Genomic DNA, 27,342 nt, shown 5'->3' on the forward strand with positions numbered 1-27,342 from the left:
AACAAAAACAAAAAACTCCAGATGGTAATAAGATGTGATGTATAAAGGTAAACTGTGAGTTCACATAGTCTTACCCAACTGTCAGGACTCCTTGTCCTTCCATTCTCAAAAGCTACTTGAGATTCCATTCTTCTGGAATCTAATAGCACATACAATTTATTTTACTCATTTATTTAGCCTCTAATTATGCAATCTAGCTTTGTTAGTTATGTTTGTGTTTAAGTGTCCCATCTTTCCAGTTAGATTATTATCTCCATAAAGGTTATTTTATACGCCAATAATGAAGGCAGGCAGCATTATGTTTAGGAATATGGGCTCTGGACTCGATGTGGAGTCAGATTGCTTCATTTTAAAACCTGGCTCCAATATCTATTAGTGGCGTAATCTTAAGCCATGTTCTTGATCTCTTTAAGCCTCATGTGTAAAATGTGAGTAATAAAAATACCTATGTGATAGTATTAGAAGATTAAATGTACATACATTTATCATGGTAACTGATATGTGATAAAATGGTCAATAAATACCATTTATTACTATATTTTTCACTTTCAAACACAGTAGTTTGTCCATAGTTGATGCTGTAGGAAATCTATTTGGGGTGACTGCCAATCAACTAACAAATATCTCCCTTTCTTTTCAGATGTGACATACAGAGGTGATATTTTGGGAGTCTCTTAGGCTGTTTTTTCTCTAAAGAAGCAAAACAAATGAAGCAAAGCTTAAACACACACACACACACACACACAGATTTATCTCAAGGAAATGGTTCATGAAGTTGTAGAGGCTAGAAAGTCCGAAGTCCATGGCTCAGATGTCACAATGGAGGCTTCTCATTACTCATGTAGCTGCAGGGGCTGACAAGCCCAAATTTGAAGGTCAGATGGCAAATTACTGACTCAGGCTGTGGAGGCTGAAAAATCCAAGATTGGCAGGTAAGATGACAAGCTGCTAGCTCATATTCCACATCATGGAAGTGACCACATTATATCAGATCTCATCACTGGGGATGACTACTGATTGTCAAACCACTGAGAATTATGGCCCAGTCAAATTGACATACAACCTTAACCATCACATATTGTAATGTTTATACTTGAGGATCTGCCTCTCTTTCTAGCTGATCAGAATGGGAATAGACACCTGACCTAAGCATAGCCAATAAAACTTTCCCTCTTAAGAGTTTGACCTAAGAGGTACAGTTTTTTATTGCACATTGGGGTTTTTCAGTGCCCATATTATTAAGGCCAATTGGCACTATGCAATCCAAAGAAAGCTTCAAGGCAAGATATGGGAGAGAAGATCCTTCCAGAAGAAGCTAGTCTACAGAGAGAAGAATGCAGTAGATTTTCTGTTAAGAAACAACTTGAAAAAGAATATCACCAGGACATATCATCATCAAACTCACCAAAACCAAAGACAAAGAGAGAATCATGAGAGCAGCACAGGCAAAAATGATAAGTTACCTAAAAGGAGCAACCAATAAGACTAAGCTCAAATTTCTCAGCAGAAAGTATGCAGGCGAGAAGACAGTGGGATGGTATATATAAAATCCTGTAAGAGAAAAATTTCCAACCAAGAATTATGTACCTAGCAAAATTGTCCTGCAAATATGATGGTGAAATTAGGACATTTCCAGACAAGCAGAAATTAAGGGAATTTGTTAAAACCAGACCAACCTTACAAGAGATGCTAAAGGCAGCCCTTTGGACAGAGCAGCAACAACAGCAACGACAACTGACCATTAACACACATGATGATATAATCCAGAAACCAACACAGCTATGGAAGTATCCAAAGTAAATAAGCCTACAAGATTGTAAACAGGGAACCAGAGACATCAATTGACAAATGAGGACAACTACAAACCAAAAAAGAGGGAAAAAACTGTGTCATTACAGAATTTCTAGATGGTAGGGATGTCAAGACAACTACAAGATAGAACAGACTGTTCTAAACTTGGGAAGGAAACGGTAAATCACAGGGTAACCTCAAAGAAAAATGATAAACCTTCACATAAAAATAAAAAAGAGGACCAGCACAAAAAAAAAAAAAAGAGAAACACCTTGAAGGTCCAAACAGAGTGTGTGGCTCTCAGATGACTTCTTAGTGTGTAATGTCCAGTTTTATCTCTTAAATTGAGTTCCATGAGAGTCGTCTTCAAATATGCTCTTTCTGAAACTAGCTTTAGTGAGTTTCTCACCTTTACAACCAAACCATCCCTAGAAAACAACTCAAGGTTTATTGATTGACTGATTGAACTAAAAAACTATACTAATATTGTCTAGTCCATTTCTGAAAAATCTCGTTTGTGATTTTTCCTTATTTTCATATCTTGGACAAAAAAAATGCTATGGCCCTGAAAAGATCAGAAACTTCTGAGTCCTGGTGCCTACTAGAATTTATCCCATCCAGATTGCTTTAGGCTTAGATTTCTTGAACACTTGAAATTGTTAAGACTGTTCACCCTTAATTTCCTTCAGTAGCCATGATTTCTCCAGAGTTTTTTTAAAATAGTTTTATATTGCTATAAAATCCTTACTCGTGAGCCATAATCCATAGAACAGGATATGCTGCAGTTGCGCTGGATGAGCATTATTTGCAGCACACACATATATTGTCTTCTGAACATGTACCTCTGTATACCTGCGTAAGCCTATTCTCTAATTTCTGCCACAGAATACACAGCAAAAGAAACCGAGAGGACTAGCTAAGGCTAGCAGTTGAGTATTATGAGGATATTTTTGTATTAGGACAAGAAAATCCCCAAAGTCAGTGAGCAGATGGAAGATGTGGAGCAGTCTGGCTTAACAGCAGCAGTGAGATTTTAAAGGAGTGAAATGAAAAGCATGCGGGTGGATCTTGCTCTCCCAGAACACTATGCACATGCCACTACCATCAGAAGCATACCTAAAAGCCCTGGATCACCCAGGGTTTCCCTCTCCTGTGCTAGTGGGGAAGCACAAATACAAATAACCCCAGAAAATTAGAAAATATTTCCCCTAAGTCTTAAGATTAGAGTAGATAGCTAAGCAATGTATTTGGATAATCATGTCTTCAAACATATGGGGTGTTTCAATAGGAAAAGGGAATAATGAGGTAAGGAGTAATTCAGATTAGATGTTATTTGAGATTCATGTTAGATATGGAAATCCCTCATTCACATCCAAACTGCAGAAAAAAATACTAAACGCTTGTAAGAAGGTTCTAAGTCTCCACCCCAACCCTGAAAAATTGTTGTTGTTGTTGTTGTTTTGCCGTTGAGTCAGCCCCGACTCATAGCTACCCCTCCTTGGGTTTCCGAGGCAGTGTCACTATGGAAGTAGGATTGCCCAACCTTCCTGAAAAATTAGTGAGACTTTTCTCTGTGCCTCATTCTGTCAGTTTCCCACCATCATTTCTTGTCCCTTTTGCACCAAGGAATGGCTCTAACTGACAAAGAAGAGACAGAAATCTGCACCAGCACACATACATGCTCAGAATAGCAAGAAATGATTAATAGTGGCCTCTTTCAGGAAAAAAAAATCAGTAAAGTTAAGTGATTGCTCATTGTCTCATGATAATATTTCTTATTCTCTTTTCCATATAAAAATAGAACTTTATATTTCTGTACTTTATCAAAATTTCAGTATCATGCTTTCTCTATATTACTCATCATTTCTCCATAGTTCCCAGAAACAGAAGACAAAACCATGTGTACACAGGCCTAATTATTTTGAAAATTTAAAAATACATGAACAATATTAATGAGACATCTCAGAATGTCAGAAGGAACTCAGGTAAAGATCAGATGCTCTCCAATGCTCCTTCCAACTTGGAATTCCATTATGGCCTTCCTGCTTTTGCACCTTCCTTCTTGCCTGTCTTCTTCTCTCTTTCTCTTCCTCCCTTCATTACTTGGTGTTAGAAGCAACAAAAATGAACATAGGAAACTATGAGAGCTTACCCTTAAGAACCATGTAGTTTAGTGCATGAGAAAACCATGTTTACAAACAATGAGAATGCAAGGCCAAAGTTAAGCAGTGTAGGACTTCAAAGAGGTTGGGCAAGTAGGGAAAGCCTCATGGCAAGAGTTGCATTTTATCCAGGGCACTGGGAACAGGTAAGATTTCAGTAAGCAGAATAATATATAAAATGAGCTAACACATGTGAGTAAGAGTGCCAAGTGTCCCTGGAGAATGTCTAGGGAAGGAAATAAAGAGGACTTTATTGGGGAGAAGTGGGAGAGAATCCTGGAAGGGTGGACTGGGGAGTATTATATTCACTTTAAAACTGTCACTACTAACACCTTCACACATAACTGTCTTGGGTGTAAAATTCCCCTTGCCAACTCTAGTTATGCAAAAGAAGGATGCTGTTTAAACAGGGCCTTCCTCTGTTCTTCTCCTGGCTCTCTCTACATGGTATACATACATAGCTTTCACTTAGTTTATGATTATTCACAAATTCAGTAACTTAGCATAAATTCACTAACTTGGCACACACTTCTTGAGCACCTACTGTTTTCTGCTACAGGTTTGTTTTGTGGATACCTCATGAAGATCTTTCATTTCAACTTCCTATAGGCATGGATCCTAGTGTATGATTGTCTTGTAATAACCTCCAGAGCTGGCACAATGCAGTTAAACAAAGGATATGCTTTGTAATAATAATGATAGAATGCTAGAGGGGTGATTATCATCTTCCTTCTGCTTAAGAATCTGTCACATCCATATATGGTCCTGACAACCCTGCACACACAGACAGCAAGACAGAGGAGTTCCATGATACAAGTCAACTAGTAACCTCAGTTTCCCAAGAGGCAAGTTTACCATTTTGCCTAAAATTCTATACCAATGGGGCATTCAAGTAGTCTTCTTCTTTTCTTTTCTTTTTTTTAACTCCTATACTAATTCTAAGAATGACTATTTGCCATTGTTATCATGAATACTTAAAAAACACTATTAAGGGATAATTTGGTTTACATATGTCTTAGTGAGGTTAAGACATAGTTAAACCTTTTAGAATTTGTATTCTCATTCCAAATCCCTCAGTTAACATGATTTCTCTTAGGGTTTACTGTGTCTTGATTAACACACACTTTTTGCTTCAATTTAATGCACACTTAAACTATCCTGTTCAAGGAACCATGATAGGGTCTGAAACTAGGAATATCTAAAAGTGTACTGAGAGTTGAAAGAGATAGGAAGACACATAAATACTCAAATATAACTTAATATGGTAAGTGGGGAGTTAATGATTTGTACGTTGTTAAAGATATATAAAACCAAACACAGAATCACTGATATTGAGTTGATTTAGATACATAGTGACACTATTGGACAGAGTAGAATTGCCCTATAGTGTTTCCAAGGCTGTAAATCCTTACGGGAGCAGAATGTCTCATCTTCCTTCCACAGAGTGACTGGTGGGTTCAAACTGCTGATCTTTTTTTTTTTTTAATTTTTATTGTGATTTGTGTGAAAGTTTACAGAGCAAATTCACTTTCCATACAGCAGCTCACATACAATTTGTCTCATGACATTGACTACAATTTACCACAAAGCAACAGCTCCCCTCCCACTTCCCCCCCCCCATAGCTACCTCTTCCCTGTGTCCCTCTCTCCATACACTCCTGCCCCTGGCACTCCATTGCATGCACAGCCCTTCTATTCTCCCATGATTGATTTCCCAAGGAGTGTATCTCCCTACTGTAAATGTTCATCGAACTGCTGAATTTTTTATTAGTAGCCAAATGCTTTAACCACTGTGCCACCAAAGCTCCTTAAAGGTATAGAGGGAAGGGAAAATTAGCCTAACCTGAGGTTCAGGAAAATATTCCTGGCCAGAGTGACATCTTGTGTTAAATCACCAGCAGATATCCTGGTACAAGCCTACTGTATCTCTGGCACCAGGGGATGGTCAGGGTTTAGGCAGACGCAGATAGCAAGTGCCCAATGAGAATGCACTGATGCCAACTAGAGGAACCACCTCTGCCACACTCAGCCTGGTGCAGCCTTGTGTGTGGCCAGGTCTGCTTCAGTTTATGAAACTTCCTGCAGAGTGTGATCCTAAGGGTATGGGAAAGGCATTCTTAGCACCTCTGGCTCAAGTCTGTACTCACTGCTTTCAGGGTCCACAATTCCTTTTGTATTTCTTTTTCAAAAATTAACAAGATGGCATTGAGGATTGTGTAACTGATAGTGGGCTGGAGTAGAGGTAGATTCTACCCATCGAAAGTTTCCAGAACTTTCTGATAGTCTTTTCTATTCACAGTAGAAACCTTTTTAAAGTTTTCATTTCTCACATTTTTGCACAAAGAAAATTATCTCAACTGCCACCCCCCCAAAAAAAAAAAAACACCTTAAGACTGCTGAATAGAAACGAGGTTGGAACACTTTGAAAGTGTTGGCTTCAGTTATCAACCCTCAGGAAAACTGTGCAGCCTCTTGTCCTTAGTCCTTAACATCTTAATACATCTCAGGTCAATCCCCCTATCTGACTAGATGGTTTGGTTTTGAGATGACAGTTCTGGTCATGCTGCTCTGCTTTAAGAGGTTGTTCATTTTTTTGGAGATCATTTATTTGCATCTAACTTTTCAATTCCTGAATCTATAAATTCTTGTTCTATTTAGAACTGCCCTAGGTAGGAATTTATTTCAAATAGTTCGCTTCTCGCAAGCCCATGACATTTCCATTGCTGCAGTCACAAGACAGTGAGGCCCTCAGGCTGAATCTCAGCTAATCTAGACCCTCTGAGTCAAATAGACTAGCAAACATCTGTCTTAAATGACATTATTCCATTAAAAACAAGACATTAACTTCTTTTAGTTATTTCATTATTAAAGTCAAGATTTACATACATATGGGATCCCTGGTAGCACAGTAGTTAAAGCTCAGGTGTTAACCAAAACATCAGTGGAAGAAAAATGTGGCAGTCTGCTTCCCTAAAGATTTATAGCCTTGGAGAATTTCTGCTCTGTCTTACAGAGTCTGACTTGACTTAAAGACAATGAGGTTTTTTTTTTTTTTTTCCTTTTTCTTTTTGGTTTTACACACACATACACACAGTACTACAAGTATGGTAATATACACAGAAAACTCTAGCATTTCCTAATTTGATGCTAACAAACCTTATGGTGCATAGTACATTGTGTGATCTAATCATATAGTAAATATTTTCTTTAATTCATAAAATCAGTTGAATGTCTGCCTGATTGGAATCCAAAAATCCTCAAATATCCAAACTTTATAGATAAATGGCAAACCTCATGCTGTCAGAAGGGACTAATCCCTGGAAAAGGATATCACGCCTTCTCACATACAATGTGTATGTGAGGGTCACAGAAAAAAAGTAAAGTAGAGGGTCAGAGAAAAAAGGGAAGAGCCTCAGTGAGCTGGATTGACTCAGCGGCTGTGAAGATGGGCTCAAACATGGCAACAATTGTGAGGATGGTGCAGGACCGAGCGGTGTTTCCTTGTGTTGTACATAAGGCCACTATGAGTTATATCAGACTCAACAATATCTAACAACAACAATGTGTAAATGGTAGAAATTCAGTGGTGTATATACTACTGTCTATATTAAGTATACCAAAAAGCTCAGAAACAAAATCTTCAGGTATAGAAATAAAAGAAGCCATGAAGATGTGGGTGTTCAGCTGAAAGGAGGAAAAAAGACAAGGAGGGTGCAGTCTGCAGGAAGCCCCCACTGTGCATAGAACTTGAGTCCTGGTTCCAGGCTCTGGATTCTGGCTGAACTGTGTCTTCCTCTCAGCTCAGAAAACGACCAGCATTTTGTGGTTTCTCTCTGTCCTAATTCAGCTGTGCTGTAAATTTCATTCCTTTGAGAAAGCTCCAAGGAACATGCCTGGAACTCCCACCACCACCATGTCCCAGGCCTTGTGCCACATAGCCTTATGTTTCTGTGCCTAAGCTCCAGACTACTTATGCCCTCTGAGCATGCCTGAGCTACCCAGATCTTAAACCCAGCCCTTTCAAATCCAGAGAGGATCCACAGTGCAGAGACAGTCCACTGTGCCTAAGACAGCTCATCTCCTTGCCCCATAGAGCATCCTTCCAGAAGAAGCAACAGTGGCTTCAGTCTGTTTTTTTTTTCATTGCAGAAAAGAAGCTCCTGAATCTGATTTCTATTCCTGGCTCCATCACCAACTTGCTTCAGTCTCTCTCTTTCCCTCCTCTGACCACCTCTCTTTCCAGATTGTAAGTAATTTTCATCTTCATCGAGCATTCTATGAATGAGCATTGGCTATCAGTTCTTCAGTATGTACTATGTCCACAACATCAAATATTAACATTTATTAAATCTGGGTAGTGTATGTGTTATATTATTTTTGATGGCTTACCATATTTTTTAACTTAAATGTTTCAAATATAATCCACTGAAACTAAAATTAAACCATCAGTTATATCTCTTCCTTCCAGAGCAGGCCGTTTGGGCTTGGTAAAAACATGAGGTAGTCCAGGAGGTGATGGGTGGTGACAATATGGTAACAGGGATGGTGGTGGAAGTGATGGCCTGGTATATATGTGCAAGCACATGCATTGGTGAGTCATAAACCTAAATTTTTCCCAGAAAATTTAATATTTCAAAGAAATCAACTAAATTAATTTGACAAACTATACAAGATCATAAAAAGAAAGTTCTAGAGGAGTAACTCCTTAGCTTTTCTGATTTGAGGAATAAAATACTGTTATCCACAGGCCCTTAAGATGTCCATGTGTGGTGGTGGAGCAGGTTGGGAACCCATGAAAAGGAAGAAGGAAAAGGAAGAGCCCCACTTATCTTCTTAAGTGCTACAAGGCACTATTTCTTACATGTCTATGTCTGTCATATGGCATTCTGAGTAAGTGCTGAAAGAAGAGAGAAGTTGTATAGAGTTGAAAGAAATAGCTCATGCTAGAGGCAGAATTTGAATTGTTGTTGTTGTTATGTGCCGTTGAGTCAGCCTTGACTCATAGCGACCCCTTCTTGGGTTTCTGAGGCAGTATCACTACTTGAAAAATGGCAGGATTTTGATGCGAGAGTACTATAAGGAAGGGCATTTCTGTTTACAGAATAGCATACTCCAAAGGACAGAAGCAAAATGGTACAGAACTTGTTCAGACAGTGACAGTTGGCCGAATTTAACTAAGATCTTTCAAGAGAAAGTTATGAAAGCAAATTGGAGCGGATAAAACAAAGTCAGAAGTTATTAAACTGTGAATGGAAATATCATGAAGTTGATTTTTTTTTTTTTTGTAGGCAATGGGATTAATAAAAGGAGCCCTGGTGATGTAATGATTGGCTGCTAACCTAAAGGTCGGCAATTTGGACCCACCATCAATTCCTGAGAAGAAAGATGTGGCAGTTTATTGCCATAAAAATAACAGCCTTGAAAACATTATGGGGCAGTTCTACTCTGTCCTATAGGGTGGCTTTGAGTTGAAATTCAATAGACAGCAGTGGGTTTGGTTTGGATTTGGGGAGATTATTAAAGGCTTTTGAATAGGGCAGTAATGTGCTTAAAATATTGCTTTAGAAACATTATCTCCCCCCCCATTTTTTTTCTTAAAAAGTTTTAGGACAAAACTATACAATAAAATATTAAACAATAAATACAGCGAAGGAAAAATGAGAGAAGAAAAGGTAAGCTAAAGTCAGAATGATGCTATTAAGTATCATAGTATGATTGGCTTCAGAGTGGTGAGCAGGGTAGACTGGAAAAGACAGAGTCAAAAGACAATTGGACCATTAGAAGACTATTACAGTAATAAGACTTGATGAAACAAAGTCATCATTAGGATATAGTAGAGATAAGAGAAGAGATAAATTAAGCAGGCCCGCTAAAAAAAGAATTGAAAAAAATCATGAATGAAAAGGCAAAAGGAGCATATTGTAATTCTCTCTCTTTGGTGTTTGCATATTTTTAGTGGCATATCTTTAGTATTTTTCATTGATTTGCCTCATTATTTTTCTCCAGTTTTTACTTAGTTACTAATGTTGCAATTGCCTTGGTATCTCCAAATCCAGACTGTTCAACCACTATATTTTCCAGAACCCACTGGTTTCTTGTGTGTGTATATCTATATCTATCTCTATATTATCTATATATATATCATTTCCTTATCATTATCTACTTGGAAGGAGCTCTGGTGGTGTAGTGCCTAAGGTATTTGACTGCTATTGGTTCAAACACACCAGCCACTCCTCAGAAGGAAGACTAAGTAATCTACTTCCTAGAGATATCACTTCAGAAACCCAAGAAGGGGTCGCTATGAGTTGAATTGACTCGATGGAAGTGAGTTTTTTCTGTGTTTTTTTTTTTTTTTTTTTTTCCTTTTTAATCTACTCAGAAGGAAGGCAGTCCTCAACAACGAAGATTCAAAATACAGCCCAAGGTTTTTCACTTCCATATCCACCTATTAAAATCTGAGTAAACACAAATTTTCACATTAAAATCCTATCCATTTCCTACTGTAGGAACAACAGTGCTTTTTTCTAGATGCTCTTTCTAGATGCTTCTCAAGAAGTTTGAGCTTTGTTGGACTAAATTGAATTTTAATGTAAAAATCTGTGCTTATTCAGTCTCATTCCAGCGTCTGTGCCCATCCTGCTCCCAATGACTGAAAGACTAAATAATGATAAGCACAAATGCCCATCTATCCCAAGCTCGGAGTAGTACCTGTCATGGCAGGACTCAGAAAGGATCTAGAGGGCAAGTCTCCTTTCTGTGAAAAAGGTTGCAATTTTCTTATGCAAAGAGGTGTGCAATTCTGAAGAAGAGATTTCAACAAGGGGGTATGAAAGGGAGGCATAGTCAGGAATGGAAAGAGAAACTACTGAGACAACTCAATTCTTCCAGAACTCACCCTTATGGGGCTCCAGGGAAAACTCAAGTTACCTCTATTATAAATCTTTGTTTTTCTCATGCTCCATTCTGATAGCATTTCTCTCTGAAATTTTCCCTTCTTAAATGCTTTATGAGATTGTTTTAACACTACAATTTTAATAATTTAAAGAAACCTACATTTAAGCTAGTATTTTCAGTATTTATCTAATAATTTCCAATATTAAACTTTCAATCATTTTGTGAAACATAGCACATTGCAATAATAAGAAATTATAAGATGAGAGTTATTTACAATGCTTACAATAGATTATTTAATTAATCAATGAGAGCATGGTACAAGGTGTGGAATACCACATAAATGACACAAATCAATGTACCAAAAACCTGTGTAACATCATCCACAGTGCAACACACTCTGTTTAAGTCCCACAGCAACCAGCACTACCTTTCACAGATGAAGATGGACTCTGATGTGGCTCCAGGCTCTTTGACAACAACCTTCTCGCAGTACCAGTATTGTGATTTATTGCAGGCCTCACAACGCAACAGCACCTTCTGCAGTTTTCCAAGAGACACTGCTTCAACTTGAAATGTATCAATCTGGCATACACACACACAAAAAAAAAAAAAAAGAAAGAAAGAAAGAAAAACCTGATAGAAATAACTAGAGTCTGGCACATGACAAATACAGGCAATAACAATGGCCCAAGCACTGCCAGGAGTACCACAATTCTTAACAAACGATAATGTCACTACAGTTAGCATCCAAAGGAGGATTAAAGAAAGAAAAATAAGTGAATTACTTTTTTATCTATTAAAAATATATTTCTGGCTGTGCTTTTTTCTCTCTCTGTTACATTTACTCCATTTGTTTAGTAGCATTCAATGTAATAAGTAAACAGACCCTAACAGAAAGACCTCCTGTCTGCGGCTTCTCTCTTGCTTCAAACTCTGCCACTGGGAAGCAGTGGTCAGGCTATCAACCATGTGACCTAACATATGTTTAACTTCTCTAAGGCATATCTCACACTCACTCAGAGCCATCCCAACTCATAGCAATCCCTCCTTGGGTTTCTGAGGCGCTATCTTTATGGAAGTAGATTGCCCAGTCTTCCTTCCAAAGAGTATAGCTGGTAGGTTTGAAATGCCAGCCTTCTGGTTAACAGTTAAATACCTCCTTGGGTTTCTGAGGTGATATCTCTACAGAAGTAGATTGTCCAGTCTTCCTTCTGAGGAGTGGCTGGTGGATTTGAACCTCTAGCCTTCTGGTTAACAGTCACATGCCTTGGGCACTACACCACCAGAGCTCCCTAAGCCATATGGGAACATGTTTTATCTTTCTCTTTTACTTCCTTCCTTCCTTCCTTTTCTCATGCTCCATTCTGATAGCATTCCTTCCTTCCTTCCTTCCTTCTTATCTTCAATAATCCTTCTCCCACATCTTCCTCTGGAAATAATCACAAAGGACATTCTTGGGCTGTAAAGGAGCATCCTGGAATTTTCATTCCTAAATAGAGTCAGTTGGTCATGTCAAAAACTCACAGACATATCTGGAGAGATGTAGAACCTAAAGTAAATGTTAAGTGGTTGGAACAAAAAGAATGGACTCACGTATTACTTCCATTGCTGGTGAGAATTCTTTCTCTTTTTTTTGTTATTAAGTCAACTCTTACTCAAAGCAACACCATGCATGTCAAAGCACAACTGTGTTCTATAGGGTTTTCAGTGGCTGATTTTTTGAAGTAGAAAACTATGCCTTTCTTTTAAGGTAACTCTGGCTGAACTTGAACTTCCAACCTTTCAGCAATCAGGCAAGCATGTTAATCTTTTGCACCACTGAGGAATTCATTATTTGGGGTTGGGGGGGGACTAAAATTACCTGAGTAAAGGGTAATTAATGAAGCCTGAGAGGTTCCTTCCCATGAATAACAGTAAATTGTTACCCTCCTTCACAGTAAAAATACACATTCAAGCATTGCTTGTATTTTCAGCATGGGATGGGTTGTCTTTTCCTGTCTGCATTGTTACCATGTTAAATGTCAGTTCAGTATAGGCAGTCCCTGGGGTTACCAATGTCAGACATACAACTGTAAACATGAACCAACCTAAGCTGATTATATTAAAAATGCAAGGTGCATACAATGGTTTATAATAATAAATGGGTGTTACTTTGTGACATGCATCAAAACATTATCATAATTCTTATTGTATTATTAGGTTAAAGATGTTTTAGTATATTTGGAAGTGCTTCTTTAATGTTTTCATGCATTGAAATGTCCACTATATGCTATATGCTAAGATGAACATTAAAGTAACTGATATTAAATATAAACAATATTTAACTGTTTCAACTTATGTAAAAATTGGACTTAAAGATAGATTAGAAACAAAACTTGTTCATGATCCTAGGACCACTTGGTTTTAAAGTATACTGCCTAGGTCTCAGCTGTTGGTTCCACATTATCAATGGAAATCTTCTCGTGTTTAGACCAGACCAAGGTCACAGAATCCCTGTGTCACTGAATAGATCCCAACTCATAGAGACCATATAGGAGTCTATAGACTAGCACAGCGCCATAGGGATTCCAAGGCCATAATCTTTATGGAAGTAAGTGCCACATCTTTCTTCTCTGGAGGGAATGGTTGATTCAAAACAGTGACCTTCTGGTTAACAGTTGAGTGCTTAACCACTGTGCCACCAGGGCTCCTTTTAAGGCCACTACTAACCCAATATCAATGCCTCTATAAATCAAATTAGGATTATTTGTGCATTTTATTGGATGTGCTCTGATGGTCTCAACGTTACTATCTTGTATTCCCAGGGTAGCTTTACAAAGAACATCTCACAATGTACATCACTGTCTGTTACAGTAGATGGGCTTAATGCCCCACTCTGTCCTAGGCCCATTTTGGAGCTCATAGTTTAGGTTTGCTGACAGCTTTATATCTCAATCCCCTGTGTCTCATTGCTTCTTTGCCTAAAGGCTTCCCCTGGTAGAACAATTCTAAGGGATATTCTTCAGAATTCCTTTGAAGATCCCTAGAAAGAAGGAACCCACAGTATCCACCTCATTAATGTCCCTATATTGGCTTTTCTCCCTTTAGTGCCTCACTCACCCCAGTCCTTTACATCCCAGGTGCTTACTTGATCACCATTCAGATAAATTATCTACACCCAAGTCTTTGTCAGTAGGAGCTCTGGTGGCATAGTTCCTAAGGTATTTGTCTGCTAATCAGATGGCTGGCAGTTCAATCCACCAGCCACTCCTCAGAAGGAAGACTGGGCAATCTACTTCTGTAGAGATGCCACATTGGAAACCCAAGGAGGGGTCACTATGAGTTGCAATCAAATCAATGGCAATGAATTTGTTTGTTTATTTTTCCAGAAGTCTGTCTCATGACTTGATTAGGGGCAAAACCAAACTAAAATACTTTGAAATTCAGATACAATGCCTGAATCAACTTTCTGATCTCTTTGTTTACCTTGCATTTAGTTTTGAAGACAATTAAATTGGGTCCATGTTAAAGAAATCTGGTGGTGGTTAAGGTATTTGGTTAATAACCAGGTCAGTGGTATGAACTCATCAGCCTCTCTGCAGAAGAAAGAAGAGTCAGTCTGCTTACATAAAGATTTATAAACTTGAAAACCCAGTGGGGGTTGCTATGAGTCAGAATTGACTCAATGACAGTGAGTGTGGTTGTTTTATTGTTGTTGTTTGTTGGTTGGTATTACATATGTTGCTGCCTTTTGATTACACCACTAGACCCTTTGTGGAGAAAATGTCACCAAGGAGCCTATTAGTGGTTAAGACAATGTTCTGTATCAAACGGGTCACAAATAGACACTGTTAATTTAGTGACCCACCAAACAGTTTTTTGGAATAAAAGCACTTGAAATTCCTAGGGCAACTGAAATGGTCTAATTACTCTCTAAGCCCTAATCTGTTAAGGGAATCTAATCAAAATTTTGGAACATCTGTGAATATATATAGTTTTTAGATCATGGTGTAATTTCTTGCATAGTGTATACTTCTACAACCCAGAAAATACAGTATATTTCAGCTGGAGTCACATGGGTATGACATTCACTAGCGCATGATTAAAGAAGTGAGTTGTGGCCAGTGTGAAATGATTCTTGAAGTCATTTGGCATTTTCTTTACATTATGTTCATTGTAAGAATTCAGGAAAATAATTTTAAAAAAACATAAAATATGAAATAAACTAGGAGAAAAAACACTTTCATGTCTCTGATTATAAAGTTCAGAACAGAGACTATTATGTCCCATATATTTACTCTTCTTTATACCTTGATTGCAACTATACCTATTACTATCAGTGCACAATATATCCTCCCCACTCTAGTAAAACCAATAAACAACATCATAATAAATGGAGAAAACACTGAAGTTGTCAAAGATTTCATTTCACTTGGATCCATAACCAATGCCCATGGAACCAGCCATCAGGAAATCAAATGACATATTGCATTGGGCAAATCTGCTGCAAAAGACCTCTTTTAAGTGTTTAACAACAAATATGTCATTTTGAAGAGCAAGATCTTCCTGACCCATAGCATGGTCTTTTCAATAGTCTCATATGCATGTGAGAGCTAGACAATGAATAAAGACCACAGAAAAATTGATGAATTTGAATTGGAGTGTTGGTGAAGAATATTGAATGTACTGTGGACTGCCAGAAAAATGAACAAATCTGTCTTGGAAGAAGTACAGCCAGAATGTTCTTTTGAAATGAGAATGGCCAGACTTAGTCTCTCATACTTTGGTCATGGTGTCAGAAGAGACCAGTCCCTGGAGAATGATATCATGCTTGATAAAATTGAGGGTCAGCAAACAATGGGAAGACCCTCAATGAGATGGATTCACAGAGTGGCTACAATGATGGGCTCAAGTATAGCAAAGATTATGAGGATGGTGCAGAACTGGCAATATTTGTTCTGTTGCACATGGTGTCCCTATAAGTCAGAACAAACTCAAGAGCACCTACCTAACAACAACTCTGGTAAATTCTATACCACACACACAAGCTCACTACCATCGAGTCAGATCCGACTCATAGTGACCCCTCCTTGGGTTTCCGAGGCAGTATCACTACAGAAGTAGATTGTCCAATCTTCCTTCTGAGGAGTGGCTGGTGGATTTGAACCGCTAGTGTTCTGGTTAGCAGTCAAGTGCCTTAGGCACTGCACTACCAGAACTCCTTGGTAAATTCTATATACAAGGATGAATTTTAAAAGATCAATCATGGAAATGACTTTCAAAAGGCAATATATAAAAAAATCATAGCATGTTGTTGTACATAATGTAGCACCACTACCAAATGCTACATGATAATCAGTAGACCACACTCCCTCTCAGCCAGAAGACGCAGAGCCTGAACACATAACAAAAAAGTAGCTTAGTTAAAAGGTGTTGGGCTGATCGGGAATTCTTAAGAGTTGTTTAGATGATAACTTCACAGATCACTCAGGATAATATTACTAATAATATCATAATATCTAAAATTTGTTTCTGGTCAAAGTTAATAATTCACTTGTGATAGTCAGCAAAAGTTGGACATCATTTTTTCTGTCTCATCCAAAGCAGAACTAGCTTTCCTATTTATTCTGATGGACACTTTTGTGTAATCTGCAGTATCAAATAAAAAGCATAGGTGAAGTTTAAGATCTTTCATGTTTCAAAATGTTCCATGTGCAACATCAACAAAAAACTTTGAGAAACTACTCTCAGTGGTTTAGGTGTCTTCTTTCTTAAAATTATACCCTTATGTTACATAATCCTTATACTTAATTTCAGATCCCCCAAAAGTACCTCCTTTCTATATACAATAAAATAACAGCATTACAAATTAATTAGATTGATGTATGTCCCACTGCAACTTCTCAAACTTTTAATATATAAAAAATCTCTTGCTTATTATAAAAGATAAAAGGAAATTTTGAGGTGCTTTAGTATAAAAACAACAGAGTTGCCCTGTTCAAGATGTTTTAAATAAAGTTCCTTGTGTTATTATATGAAAGATACTCTAATAGCCTTTTTATGACCTGATCTTTTAGAATAATTTTTTGTGCCTTTCAGTCCTGTCTGAACATGTTCATGTTATACCTTCCCCCGGTATCTTTTCAATTATTATTATTATTTTAATTTTTCTTACACTATCACTAATTTTTAATATATTTTTCTTTGTTCTATTATTCATTACTGGATGAGTGTGTCCCATTTTTCTTTCAAGAAGAAGTCCTAAAACAAAGTACATCAGGATGATGGGTCAAGGAAAACTAGTATTAAAGATGTCATAAAATCAAAGCTTGAAGAGTATTAAGCACCTCTTAAATTTTAAATTATATGTCATCATCTTCAGAGATATTATTAATAACACAGAAAAGTTATTCGCACAAACTTACCTGACCTCTTTGAAATTTGATTGGCATATTAGATTTGTACATGAGTCTAAGACCAGAGTCTCCTCTCTCTCCGTAGAGACACAGGTAAACTTGAAAATCTGTTTCTGCTTGCTTCAATTGCCCAGTGTGTATATAAACATGGTATCTTACCACTGACAAAGCAAAAGAGAGAAAAGACAAGAGGAAACCAACTAACTTGGAATTCATACAGAGGCCAGACCTAAGGGTTCTAAGACTATTAAAAAAAAAAAAAAAAAATACATAAGAATTCCGAATTCCTCTCTTCTGGAATTTCTGTACCTGTTGAGAAACTTTTCTTCCTTCTACTATAATTTTACTTCTAAATAAGCTAAAATACTAAAAAAAAAAAAAGCTATTCTCCTTTATACGACACACACAATGCCACCAACTGTCATTGAGTCTGTTCTAACTCATTATGACCCAATAGGACAGAGTAAAATTGCACCATAGAATTTCCAAGGGTGTAAATCTTTATAGAAGCAGACTGCCTCATCTTTCTCCCACTAAGTGACTGGTGGGTTTGAATTACTGACATTTTGTTTAGCAGCCAATGCTTTAACCACTGCACCACCAGTGCTCCTTTTGTATGACATAGGAAGACATTTTATGTCTAGTATTTTAGTAGCAAAGGGTGACAATGTTATTATACATAATGCTTAAGGTTTAAAATGACTTTAATTTTGATGAGGACATCAATCAAAAGTGAAGTGATGACATCTGCCCCAAGGAAAGCTAGATGAGGGAAAGCTGTGATTTTTCTTTGCTCTCACAGCCTCAGCTGTAGTGATGTAGCTGGTAGATCTACCAGGAACTCAAGCTGTGACATTAAAAAAATCACTGCTCAATAAGCAAGACAATTTCTTATAAATCGGAAAAATATTCTGTAACTAAATAGTTCCAAAGTAAAGTTCAGTGATTATAAAACAAGTTGTATGTATAATATATACTACTGAGGATTAATAACACACATGGAAAAAGAGGTTGTCCTTCTTTCACCACAGGAAGCTCACACACAATATCCCTATCTGCTCGGAAGCGAGATAACCACATGTTGGCTTCAAAATCTAGGGTCTTCTTACTCTTTAGATGTTGCATGGTCACCTAGGATTAGAAAAACAAAAGTCAAATTTTGTTTTTGTGAGTTCCAATTTCTCATACAACTCAGAACTCGAAATGTATCCCAGGAATTGCTAAAATGCACTGCATGATCTGATAGTGTTTGCTGTTGCTGTTAGTAGTAGTACTAACCAAAAAAGAAAAAAAAAAAAAAAACTACTGCCATCAAGTCAATTTCAACTTATAGTGACCCCTATTGAGTTTCCAAGGCAGTAAATCTCTATGGAAGTAGATTGCCCTATCCCATCTTCCTTCTGTGGAGGTGCTGGTGAGTTTGAACCACTAACCTTCTGGTTAGCAGTCAAATGCCTTAGGCACTGTGCCACCAGTAGTACCAGCTTTTGCTTATTAGCCAGGCATTATTCTAAATGATTTATTTTAATGATCTATTTTAATGATTACCAGTCTATATTTTGAGTACTCAATACATACTTATTAGTAGTAGTGATGTTGTAAGCATTAGTTAGTAGTGATGTTCTTGTCTGTGCACCACCAGAGCTTTTTAATAATTACTGAAGCAGCTGACCAGGTCTTTCTTCCAATTTTTAGCAGCGGCAGGATCAAACTTAATCATAGAGATTAGATCTCAGATTTTTTTTTTTTTTTAGGTTCAACTTTACATAGCAAACTTATTTTACATTCACCAGTACATGCACATCTGATTTCATGGCCCAAATTACCATCCCCAACCATAAGAAACTCTCCTCCTCTCTCTTCTCCATGACCACCCTCTCCTTGTGCCCTCTGTCCCATGCATTTCTGTCTGTCCAGCCTTCCCTCGATGTGAATACTACCCCCTGGTGTCTCATGGCTGCTGATCCAAGGGGTGCATCTCCCTAGAGTAGGAGGGTGCATCAACCTGGGGTAGGTGCTCTGTATGTGAATCTTTCTACTGTTGTGCTGAGAGCCAATCTATGTAAGAAATCTTAACTAATATTTGGAATTGTTGTAGTTCCTATCTAGCCAAACCAAAAAAGCAAACTAACTGCCACTGAGTCAGATCTAACTCATAGTGACTCCTCCTTGGGTTTCCAAGGCAGTATCACTACGGAAGTAGAATGCTCCATCTTCCTTCTGAGAAGTGGCTGGTGGTTTGAACTTCTAGCCATCTGATTAGCAGTCAAGTGCCTTAGGCACCACACCACCAGAGCTCCCTCTCATCTAATATGTTCAGGTTTCCTAGAGACTGTACAAGGAAAACATCAGACAAATTCTCAGTCCTTTATTATGAGAAAGAAAATTCTGTTCCAAATCCCTGATTCCCACATGTTGATTTTGGTGAGGGGAGGGACTGTATAGAAAGAGTCTTTGACCAGCATGATGACATTGGGGATAGGAAGGACACTGAAACATGCACATAAGTTATAGACAACAGAGGCAAAGAACAATATATGCACAATACTGCGTTGCCACTAATACCAAACACCAGGCTACAGATAAATGCATAGACAAGTGAGATGATCAGGTGGGCATCGGTGAGCAGCAATATACCCTAGATCAAGAATAGATTTAGCTGAAGATAATCTTGCAAATGCACTTGTGCTACAAAACTAGCCACACATATTACAGAAGCAACTGAAAACAGAGTTGGAATAACCTCTCAGGGACAACCATATGCCTTGAGAGAGAAAATCACTGGGCCTGATGAATCAGGACCATAGTCTTGGGGGACACTAAGTGCAATTGGCACAACATAGTACACAAAAATCTTGTTCCACAACCTATGTTGATGAGTAGCAACTGGGGTCTTAAAAACTTTTGAGCAGCCATCTAAGATGCAACTTTTGGTTTCCTCTCACCTGAAGCAAACAAGAATGAAGAAAATCAAAGCATCTGGAAACAATTAGTACAAGGATATGATGGACCCCAAGACCAGAAGAACTAGATGGTGCCCAGCTACCAATGCCAACCACTTGGAAAGGGATCAAACCTGGAAATCCTGGATAGAGTGGGTGGAAAAATGTGCAGCAAAATCCAAAAATAGAAAAAATGACCAGAATTACTGGTTGGTTAGCGTTTGGTGGAAACCCCGAGACTATGGCCCCAGGTTACCCCTTGGGCCTAGAATCAGACTCACTCCTATAGATTGGACCTCAGCCCAACAATAGAAAGACCTACATGTAGAACACTTATCCCAAGGGAATGCACCCACCTACTGTAGGAAGATACACTTCTTAGAGCAATCAGCCATGAGACACCAGAGGGACAACATCCACAGAGAGGGAAAGTAGGACAAAAAGGAGTGCATAGTTAAGAAGGGCACAGGGAAGGGGTAAGCACAGGGACTAGAAGGGAGGAGAGTTTGTTATGGCCAGAGATGGTAATCAGGCCATGAAATCAAATGCACATGAACTGTTGAATGTAAAACAAATTTTGCTCTGTAAATTTGCACCCCAAACACAACAAAATTAAAAAAAAAAAAAAAGCGTATCCAAAAGAAGTCAGCAATTCTGAATAAAGGAATGTGGATTTCTTACAATTTCATCATGAAGGTGTTATTATTTGCCTTATAACTGGTATCTTACTGAAATAAACATGGAAGAAATAAGGAATAAAGAAAATTATTTTCCTTGGGGAAAAAAAAAAAAATCCCTGACTCCTGCTCAGGTGAGCTAGGAAGACAGATAAAGGCCTCCTATGCCTCTCCTCCCCTAAATCAATCTGTAGAAGGTTCTCCTGCTTTCTCTTCCTGGGTCCCATCCTGAATTGTCTGGTTTGTCATTAAAGGGGTTTCATAAACAAAAGGCAAAGCCTCTACCTTCAAAAAAAAGAGATCTCCAAAGTCTTTGGAATCCCAAAGCTATCTTCTAACCTGCCTCCCACTCATCTCATTTCCCCAGTAAGTTCTGCAGCACTTCTGGTCTCTTTGATGCCTCATTGTATAATCATTGCATATTTCCTCTCAGATGGCCTTTTATAAACTCAGGTAGGAACATATAAGAAAAAGGATGTCCACTGTGCTATAATAGCAAGGACTGGCATGGTTTTAACTTCTCTCTATGGGTAGGAGCTCTGGTAGCATAGTGCCTAAGGCACTTGACTGCTAACCAGAAGGCTGGTGGTTCAAACCCACCAGCCACTCCTCGGAAGGAAGGTTGGGCAATCCTACTTCTGTAGTGATACTGCCTCAGAAACCCAAGGAGGGGTCACTATGAGTTGGGGCCAACTCGATGGCACATAACAGCAACAACTATGGGTTTAGCTCCTCTGCAAATGTTCTACTGATATAGCTTCATCAATGGCTCTTGATCTTTCCCTAACCTCTATTCTTATTTTTGTTGTTAGGTGTCATTGAGTCATCTATGACTCATAGCGACACTATGTACAGCAGAATAATATACTGCCCAGTCCTGTGTCAGCCTCACAATCCTTGCTACCCCTGAGCCCATCGTTGCAGCCACTGTGCCAATCCATCTCATTGAGGGCTTTCCCCTTCTTCATTCACCCTCCACTTTACCAAGCGTGATATCCTTCTCCAGGGAATGGTTCCTTCTGACAACATGACCAAAGTAGGTGAGACGAAGTCTGGCCATTCTTGCTTCCAAGGAGCACTCTGGCTGCACTTCCTCCAGGACAAATTCTTAGTCCTTTCAGCAGACCATCATACTCCTAGCATTCTTCTCCAATGCCACAACTCAAAATCATCAACTCTTGTTCAGTCTTCCTTATTCATTGTCCAGCTCTCACATGCATAAGAGATGATTGAAAATACCATGTCTTGGGTTAGGCACACCTTAGTCTTCAAGGAGACATCTGTGCTCTTCATCACTTTAAAGAAGTCCTTTGCAGCAGATTTGCCCCATGCAATATGTCATCTGAAGTCTTAACTGCTGCTTCCACTGGTGTTGATTGTAGAGCCAAGTAATATGTAATCCTTGACAACTTCAATCTTTTCTCCATCCCCCATGAAGCTGTTTATTGGACCGTTTGTGAGGATTACTTTTCTTAGTGCCCATCTTTAATGCCAATGAGGATTCACAATGTATCTGGACCAGGTACAGAGGGGTAGAGGGTAGGAACATCACTCTGGCTGGAGTAGTCACCTAACTCTCTGACACAAATGCCACATCTTTCTTTCTTGCCTGCTGGAAATGAGATTAAATTTAATTGATAACTAATAATAATTACCATCATCTATATGGGTTCAAACCCACCAGCCACTCCTCGGAAGGAAGGTTGGGCAATCCTACTTCCGTAGTGATACTGCCTCGGAAACCCAAGGAGGGGTTGCTATGAATCGGGGCCGACTTGACGGCACAGAACAACAACAACATATGAGTGTCCTACTTTGTTTTATAAAACATTCTTCACATATATCATTTAATGAAATATAAATTTCATCTTGCATTTCTCGGAGAAGAAATGATATTCAATCAAAGTCACAAACATTTTCTGAGAGCTAAATATGTGTGCTATTATTGTTAAACACCATCGAGTCAACACAATCCTGCACTTTCCAATGATCAGTTGTGATCAGTCCATTCTTATACATAGTGTTTTCATTGGCTAAGTTTTGGTTGTAGATTTCAGGCCTCTTTCTAGTCTGTCTTATTCTGGAAGTTCTGCTGAATAGTGTCCAGCAAAATAGAAACATACAAGCCTCCACTGACAATGGGTGTTGTCTATGTCTGAGGTGCACTGGCCAAGCAAGCATCAAGCCAGGGCCACTGGCATGGAAGGTGAGAATTCTATAAGTGAAACACCACTGCCCTCTAGTTGTGTTTCAGACACTGTGATTTAGATGAAGAATAGATTTACATGAGAAAAGTTGAGGGGGGAAAAGTGCTTTTGAGATTCTTTACTCTAAAAATGTCATAAATCATTCTTCTATAAAATAAAAATATGTAATTTTGTTACCGCTATTATATATTCAATTTATACATTTTTCTAAAAAATAAAGGTAAATTGTCATCAACACATGTATTGGTCACTTAAATTCTTAACATTATACAGAATTGTGATAGGCAGAGGGGACAGGTACTAATGTAAATCATTAGCATTCTCTTTTTGTAGTGAGAAATAAGAAAATATGAAGTTTAAATGTGTACATTCTAAGAGGTAACAAATTAGACATGAAGTCGACACTTGAATCTAAACTAAATCTTGAATCTTTATTTCTCATCCTGTGCCTTATGATAACACCCTGTTTTTTATAAGAACTTGAGGAGGAAAAATAGATTTCACTAATTGAACACCAGTGACTGAAGATCAGATAAGTTGTGGGAAGACAAGTAGGACACCATACATGAAGAAAGCAAAAGGTCATTAAAAAGACAGGAAAGAAATAAAAGACAAACATGGATGTCAGAAGAGACTGTGAAACTTGCTATTGAATGTAGAATATCTAAAGAGAATGGGAGAAATAGTGACATAAAAGAGCTGAACAGGATTCATAGGGCAGTTAAGAACATAAAAGACAGTATTAGGATAAAATGTGCAAAGACCTGGAGTTAGAAAACCAAAAGGAAAGAACATGCTCAGCATTTCTCAAGCTGAAAGTATCTCAAGTTGTAATACTGAAGGATTCTATGAGCAAAATACTGAATGATACAGGAAGCATCAAAAGAAGATGGAAGAAATATAGTCACTATGCCAAAAAGAATTGATTGATATTCAACCATTTCAGGAGGTAGCATATGATCTAGAACCAATGTTATTGAAGAAAGACATCCCAGGTGCACAGAAGGCATCAGCAAATATCAAGACTCTAGGAATTGACAACATACCAAAGGAGATGTTTCAACAAACAGATGCAACACTGGAAGTGATCACTCATTTCTGCTAAGAAATTTAGAAGACAGCTACCTGGCCAACATTTTTGTGCCCATTCCAAAGAAAGGTGATCCAACAGAATGTAGAAATTATCAAGCAAATATCATCAGTATCACATGCAAGTAAATTTTTGATGAAAATAATCCAAAAATGGTGGCAGCAGTACATCAAGAGGAAACTGCCAGAAATTCAAACCAGATTGAAAAGGTGATGTGGAATGATGGCTATCAGTACTGATGTCAGATGGACTTGGCTGAAAGCTGAGAGTACTAGAAAGATGTTTAGTTGTGTTTTATTGACTATGAAAAGGCATTTGATTGTATGGATCATAACAAATTATAGATAACATTGCAAAGAATGGGAAGTCTGGAACACTTAATTGTGCTCACAGGAACCTGTACATAGAAGAGGCAGTCATTTGAACAGAACAAAGTGACAGTGCATGGTTTAGAATCAGGAAAGGTATGTGTTTGTGTTGTAGCCTTTCACCATATTTATTCAATCTGTATGCTGAGCAAATAAATCAAGAAGCTGCACTATATGAAGAAGAACACAGCATCAGGATTGAAGGAAGACTTGTTAATATCCTGTGATATGAAGATGACCATTCTTGCTTGCTAAAAGTGAAGAGCATTTGAAGCACTTACTGATGATCAAAGACAACAGTCTTCAGTATGGATTTCACCTCAACCTAAAAAGAATAGAAATACTCATAACTGAACCAATAAGCAACATCATGGTAAATGGAGAAAAGAATGAAATTGTCAGTGATTTCAGTGGATCCACAGTCAATGTCCATGGAAGCAGCAGTCAATCAATCAAATGACATACAAGATGCTTTAAAACATTGATTAAAAAGTAAATATAGGAGTTTTTTTTAAAAAAAACCTAGTTTAGTAAATCTCAAGACAACCGAGGCTCACATGAGGGTTCTTTAGAAAGTTAAAAATGAAAATAAATGGAAAAAAAAAAAAAAAAAACCACCTCTGATACACTTCATCTCACAGGCTCAGAAGAATCAAGATGTTTCAATGGAGTTCCTATTCTACTTAAGGTAGTTTATCCAGGCAAGTTGTAATACTCACTGCAGAGAAAACAGGGCCAAGATGAGACCATGCCCAAAAGCCAGAAGAAAGGACTCTGGCCTTGTCTCAGCCACTAATTCTGTGTGAATTGTCCAAGGCACCGGCCATCTTCAGGCTTTGCTTCTTCATTTGCCCCTCACAAACACCAAAGCTCAGTCATGCTAAGATGATCCTATCTCCTCAATACCAAGCAAGACAGTGATGAGCTCCCTTCACTGAGCACTTAGAACTTACAAAGTATTTCACATAAATTTTAAATGTTTGTTAAGTAAACAAAATGATCTTTATTCATTCATTTACTCTACAGATCTTTTTTTCAGTATCCACTACATGGTAGGAACTATTCCTAGGAGTTAGGGTTATCATGTTGAATAATACAAAATTCCTGTCTCATATGGATCAATTTCCAGTGGAAGAAAAACAATAAACAAATAAACTTATAAAAAATAAGGTATAAAATAAGTGATGCATTATAAAGAAAATCAAACAGGTTGGTATGATGGAAAGCAACTGAGGACTTACTATAGTTTGGGTGGCAAAAGGCCACCCTAGAAAGTAGAAGGCCGGTGTGGCTGAGCACAATAAGCAAAAGCAGGGTGGTTTGAAAAGAAGTCAAAGAGTCAGGCAGAGAGAACATGATCTGATGTTTAAAATATCACTCTAGCTGCTATTTGAGACTGGGTACTAAAGGAAAGAGAAGAAGCTGAAAGACTTATAGGAGACTTGTAGTAGGAAAAAATGGCAAGGAAAATGGAGAAAAAAAAATGGTGGTTTGGATAAAAGTGATGGTAGTAAGATGGAGAAAAGTAGACAGACTCAAGATATGTTTCAGAAATAAAGTCAATAGGAGGTTCCATAGGGACTGGGTTTTAGACGTGAAGAAAATATAGCAATAAAGGACAACTTGGAGGTTTTGGCTTGGAAACTTCATTGATGGTGATGCCATCTACACAAGACTGAGACTGAATAAGAGGCAGGTTGAATCAAGAGTTCTGATTATACTTCATTTATTGTTCTTACTTGATATTCACAAATTGTGCGGTGGTCAGGACAAGTATTGTTGAGTCCTATTTTAACATAGGAAAAACTTAATGAAATAGTGATTAACTCAGTTGCTAGAAAGTAAGCATCTTTTAAGTCTTTTGACTACAAGTCTAAAGTTTATTATCTCAGTCAGATGTATTCAAAGTCAATGGCTGAAAAGAAAAATAGAAATTCTAGGATTCCAAAACAGTTCTTCATTTTAAATGACAGTGCACGTATTCCTGCCTTTTTTTCTTTCCATTGTTCAAAGTTAATTACTATATATTTATTTTCAGTTATATGTATATTGTTGTTATGTGCCATTAAGTTGATTCTGATTCATAGTCAGGACTCAGAGTGCAACAGAAGAAAATACTGCCTAAACCTTGTCACTCTCACAATCATTGCCATGTTTGAGCCTATTGTTGTAGCTACTGTGTCAGTCCTTCTCACTAAGGGTCTTCCTCTTTTTTCTGACCTTCCACTGTACCATACATGATGTCCTTTTTCAGTGACTGGTCCCTCCTGACAAAATAGCCAAAGTACATGACATGCTCTCTGAACATCATTACTTCTAAGGAGCATTCTACCTATAATTCTTCCAAGACAAATTTGTTTGTTCTGCCGGCCAACACCATAATTCAAAGACATCAATACTTTTTCCATCTTACTAAGGCATTTGACTGCTAACCAGAAGGCTCAAACCCACCAGCCACTCCTCAGAAGGTGGGTTGGGCAATCTACTTTGGTAGTAATATTGCTTCAGAAACCCAAGGAAGGGTCACTATTAGTCAGATCTGACTCGATGGCAGTAGGTTTGGTTTTTGGTTTTATTCATTATTCGCTTTTTGCATGCATATGAGGCAAATGGAAATATCATGGCTTGAGTTAGGCACATCTTAGTCCTCAAAGTGACATCTAAGCTCTTTAAAACTTCAGTGAAATCTTTTGCAGCAGATTTGTCCAACAAGATATATTGTTTGATTTCTTGACTGCTGCTTCTATGGGTATTGAAGTAAAATGCAATCTTCGACAACTGCAATTATTTTCTCCATTTATCATGATGTTTTTGTG

At 38.0% G+C, this 27,342-nt stretch overlaps 1 protein-coding gene across 1 annotated transcript in view; it reads right to left on the reverse strand.

The window, feature by feature from the left end:
* Nucleotides 1–27,342, reverse strand: part of RP1 (RP1 axonemal microtubule associated) — an 874,252-nt gene that overhangs the window by 353,262 nt on the left and 493,648 nt on the right. Inside the window, 3 exon segments of the mRNA XM_042782735.1 lie at nt 11,275–11,429; nt 17,252–17,403; nt 18,241–18,373. Coding sequence (XP_042638669.1) covers nt 11,275–11,429; nt 17,252–17,403; nt 18,241–18,373 — 440 coding nt within the window.

The sequence above is a fragment of the Orycteropus afer genome, unplaced genomic scaffold (genome assembly GCF_000298275.1).
Source record: "Orycteropus afer afer isolate SDZICR_OR568_19922 unplaced genomic scaffold, OryAfe1.0 scaffold00436, whole genome shotgun sequence".
Lineage (NCBI taxonomy): Eukaryota > Metazoa > Chordata > Mammalia > Tubulidentata > Orycteropodidae > Orycteropus > Orycteropus afer.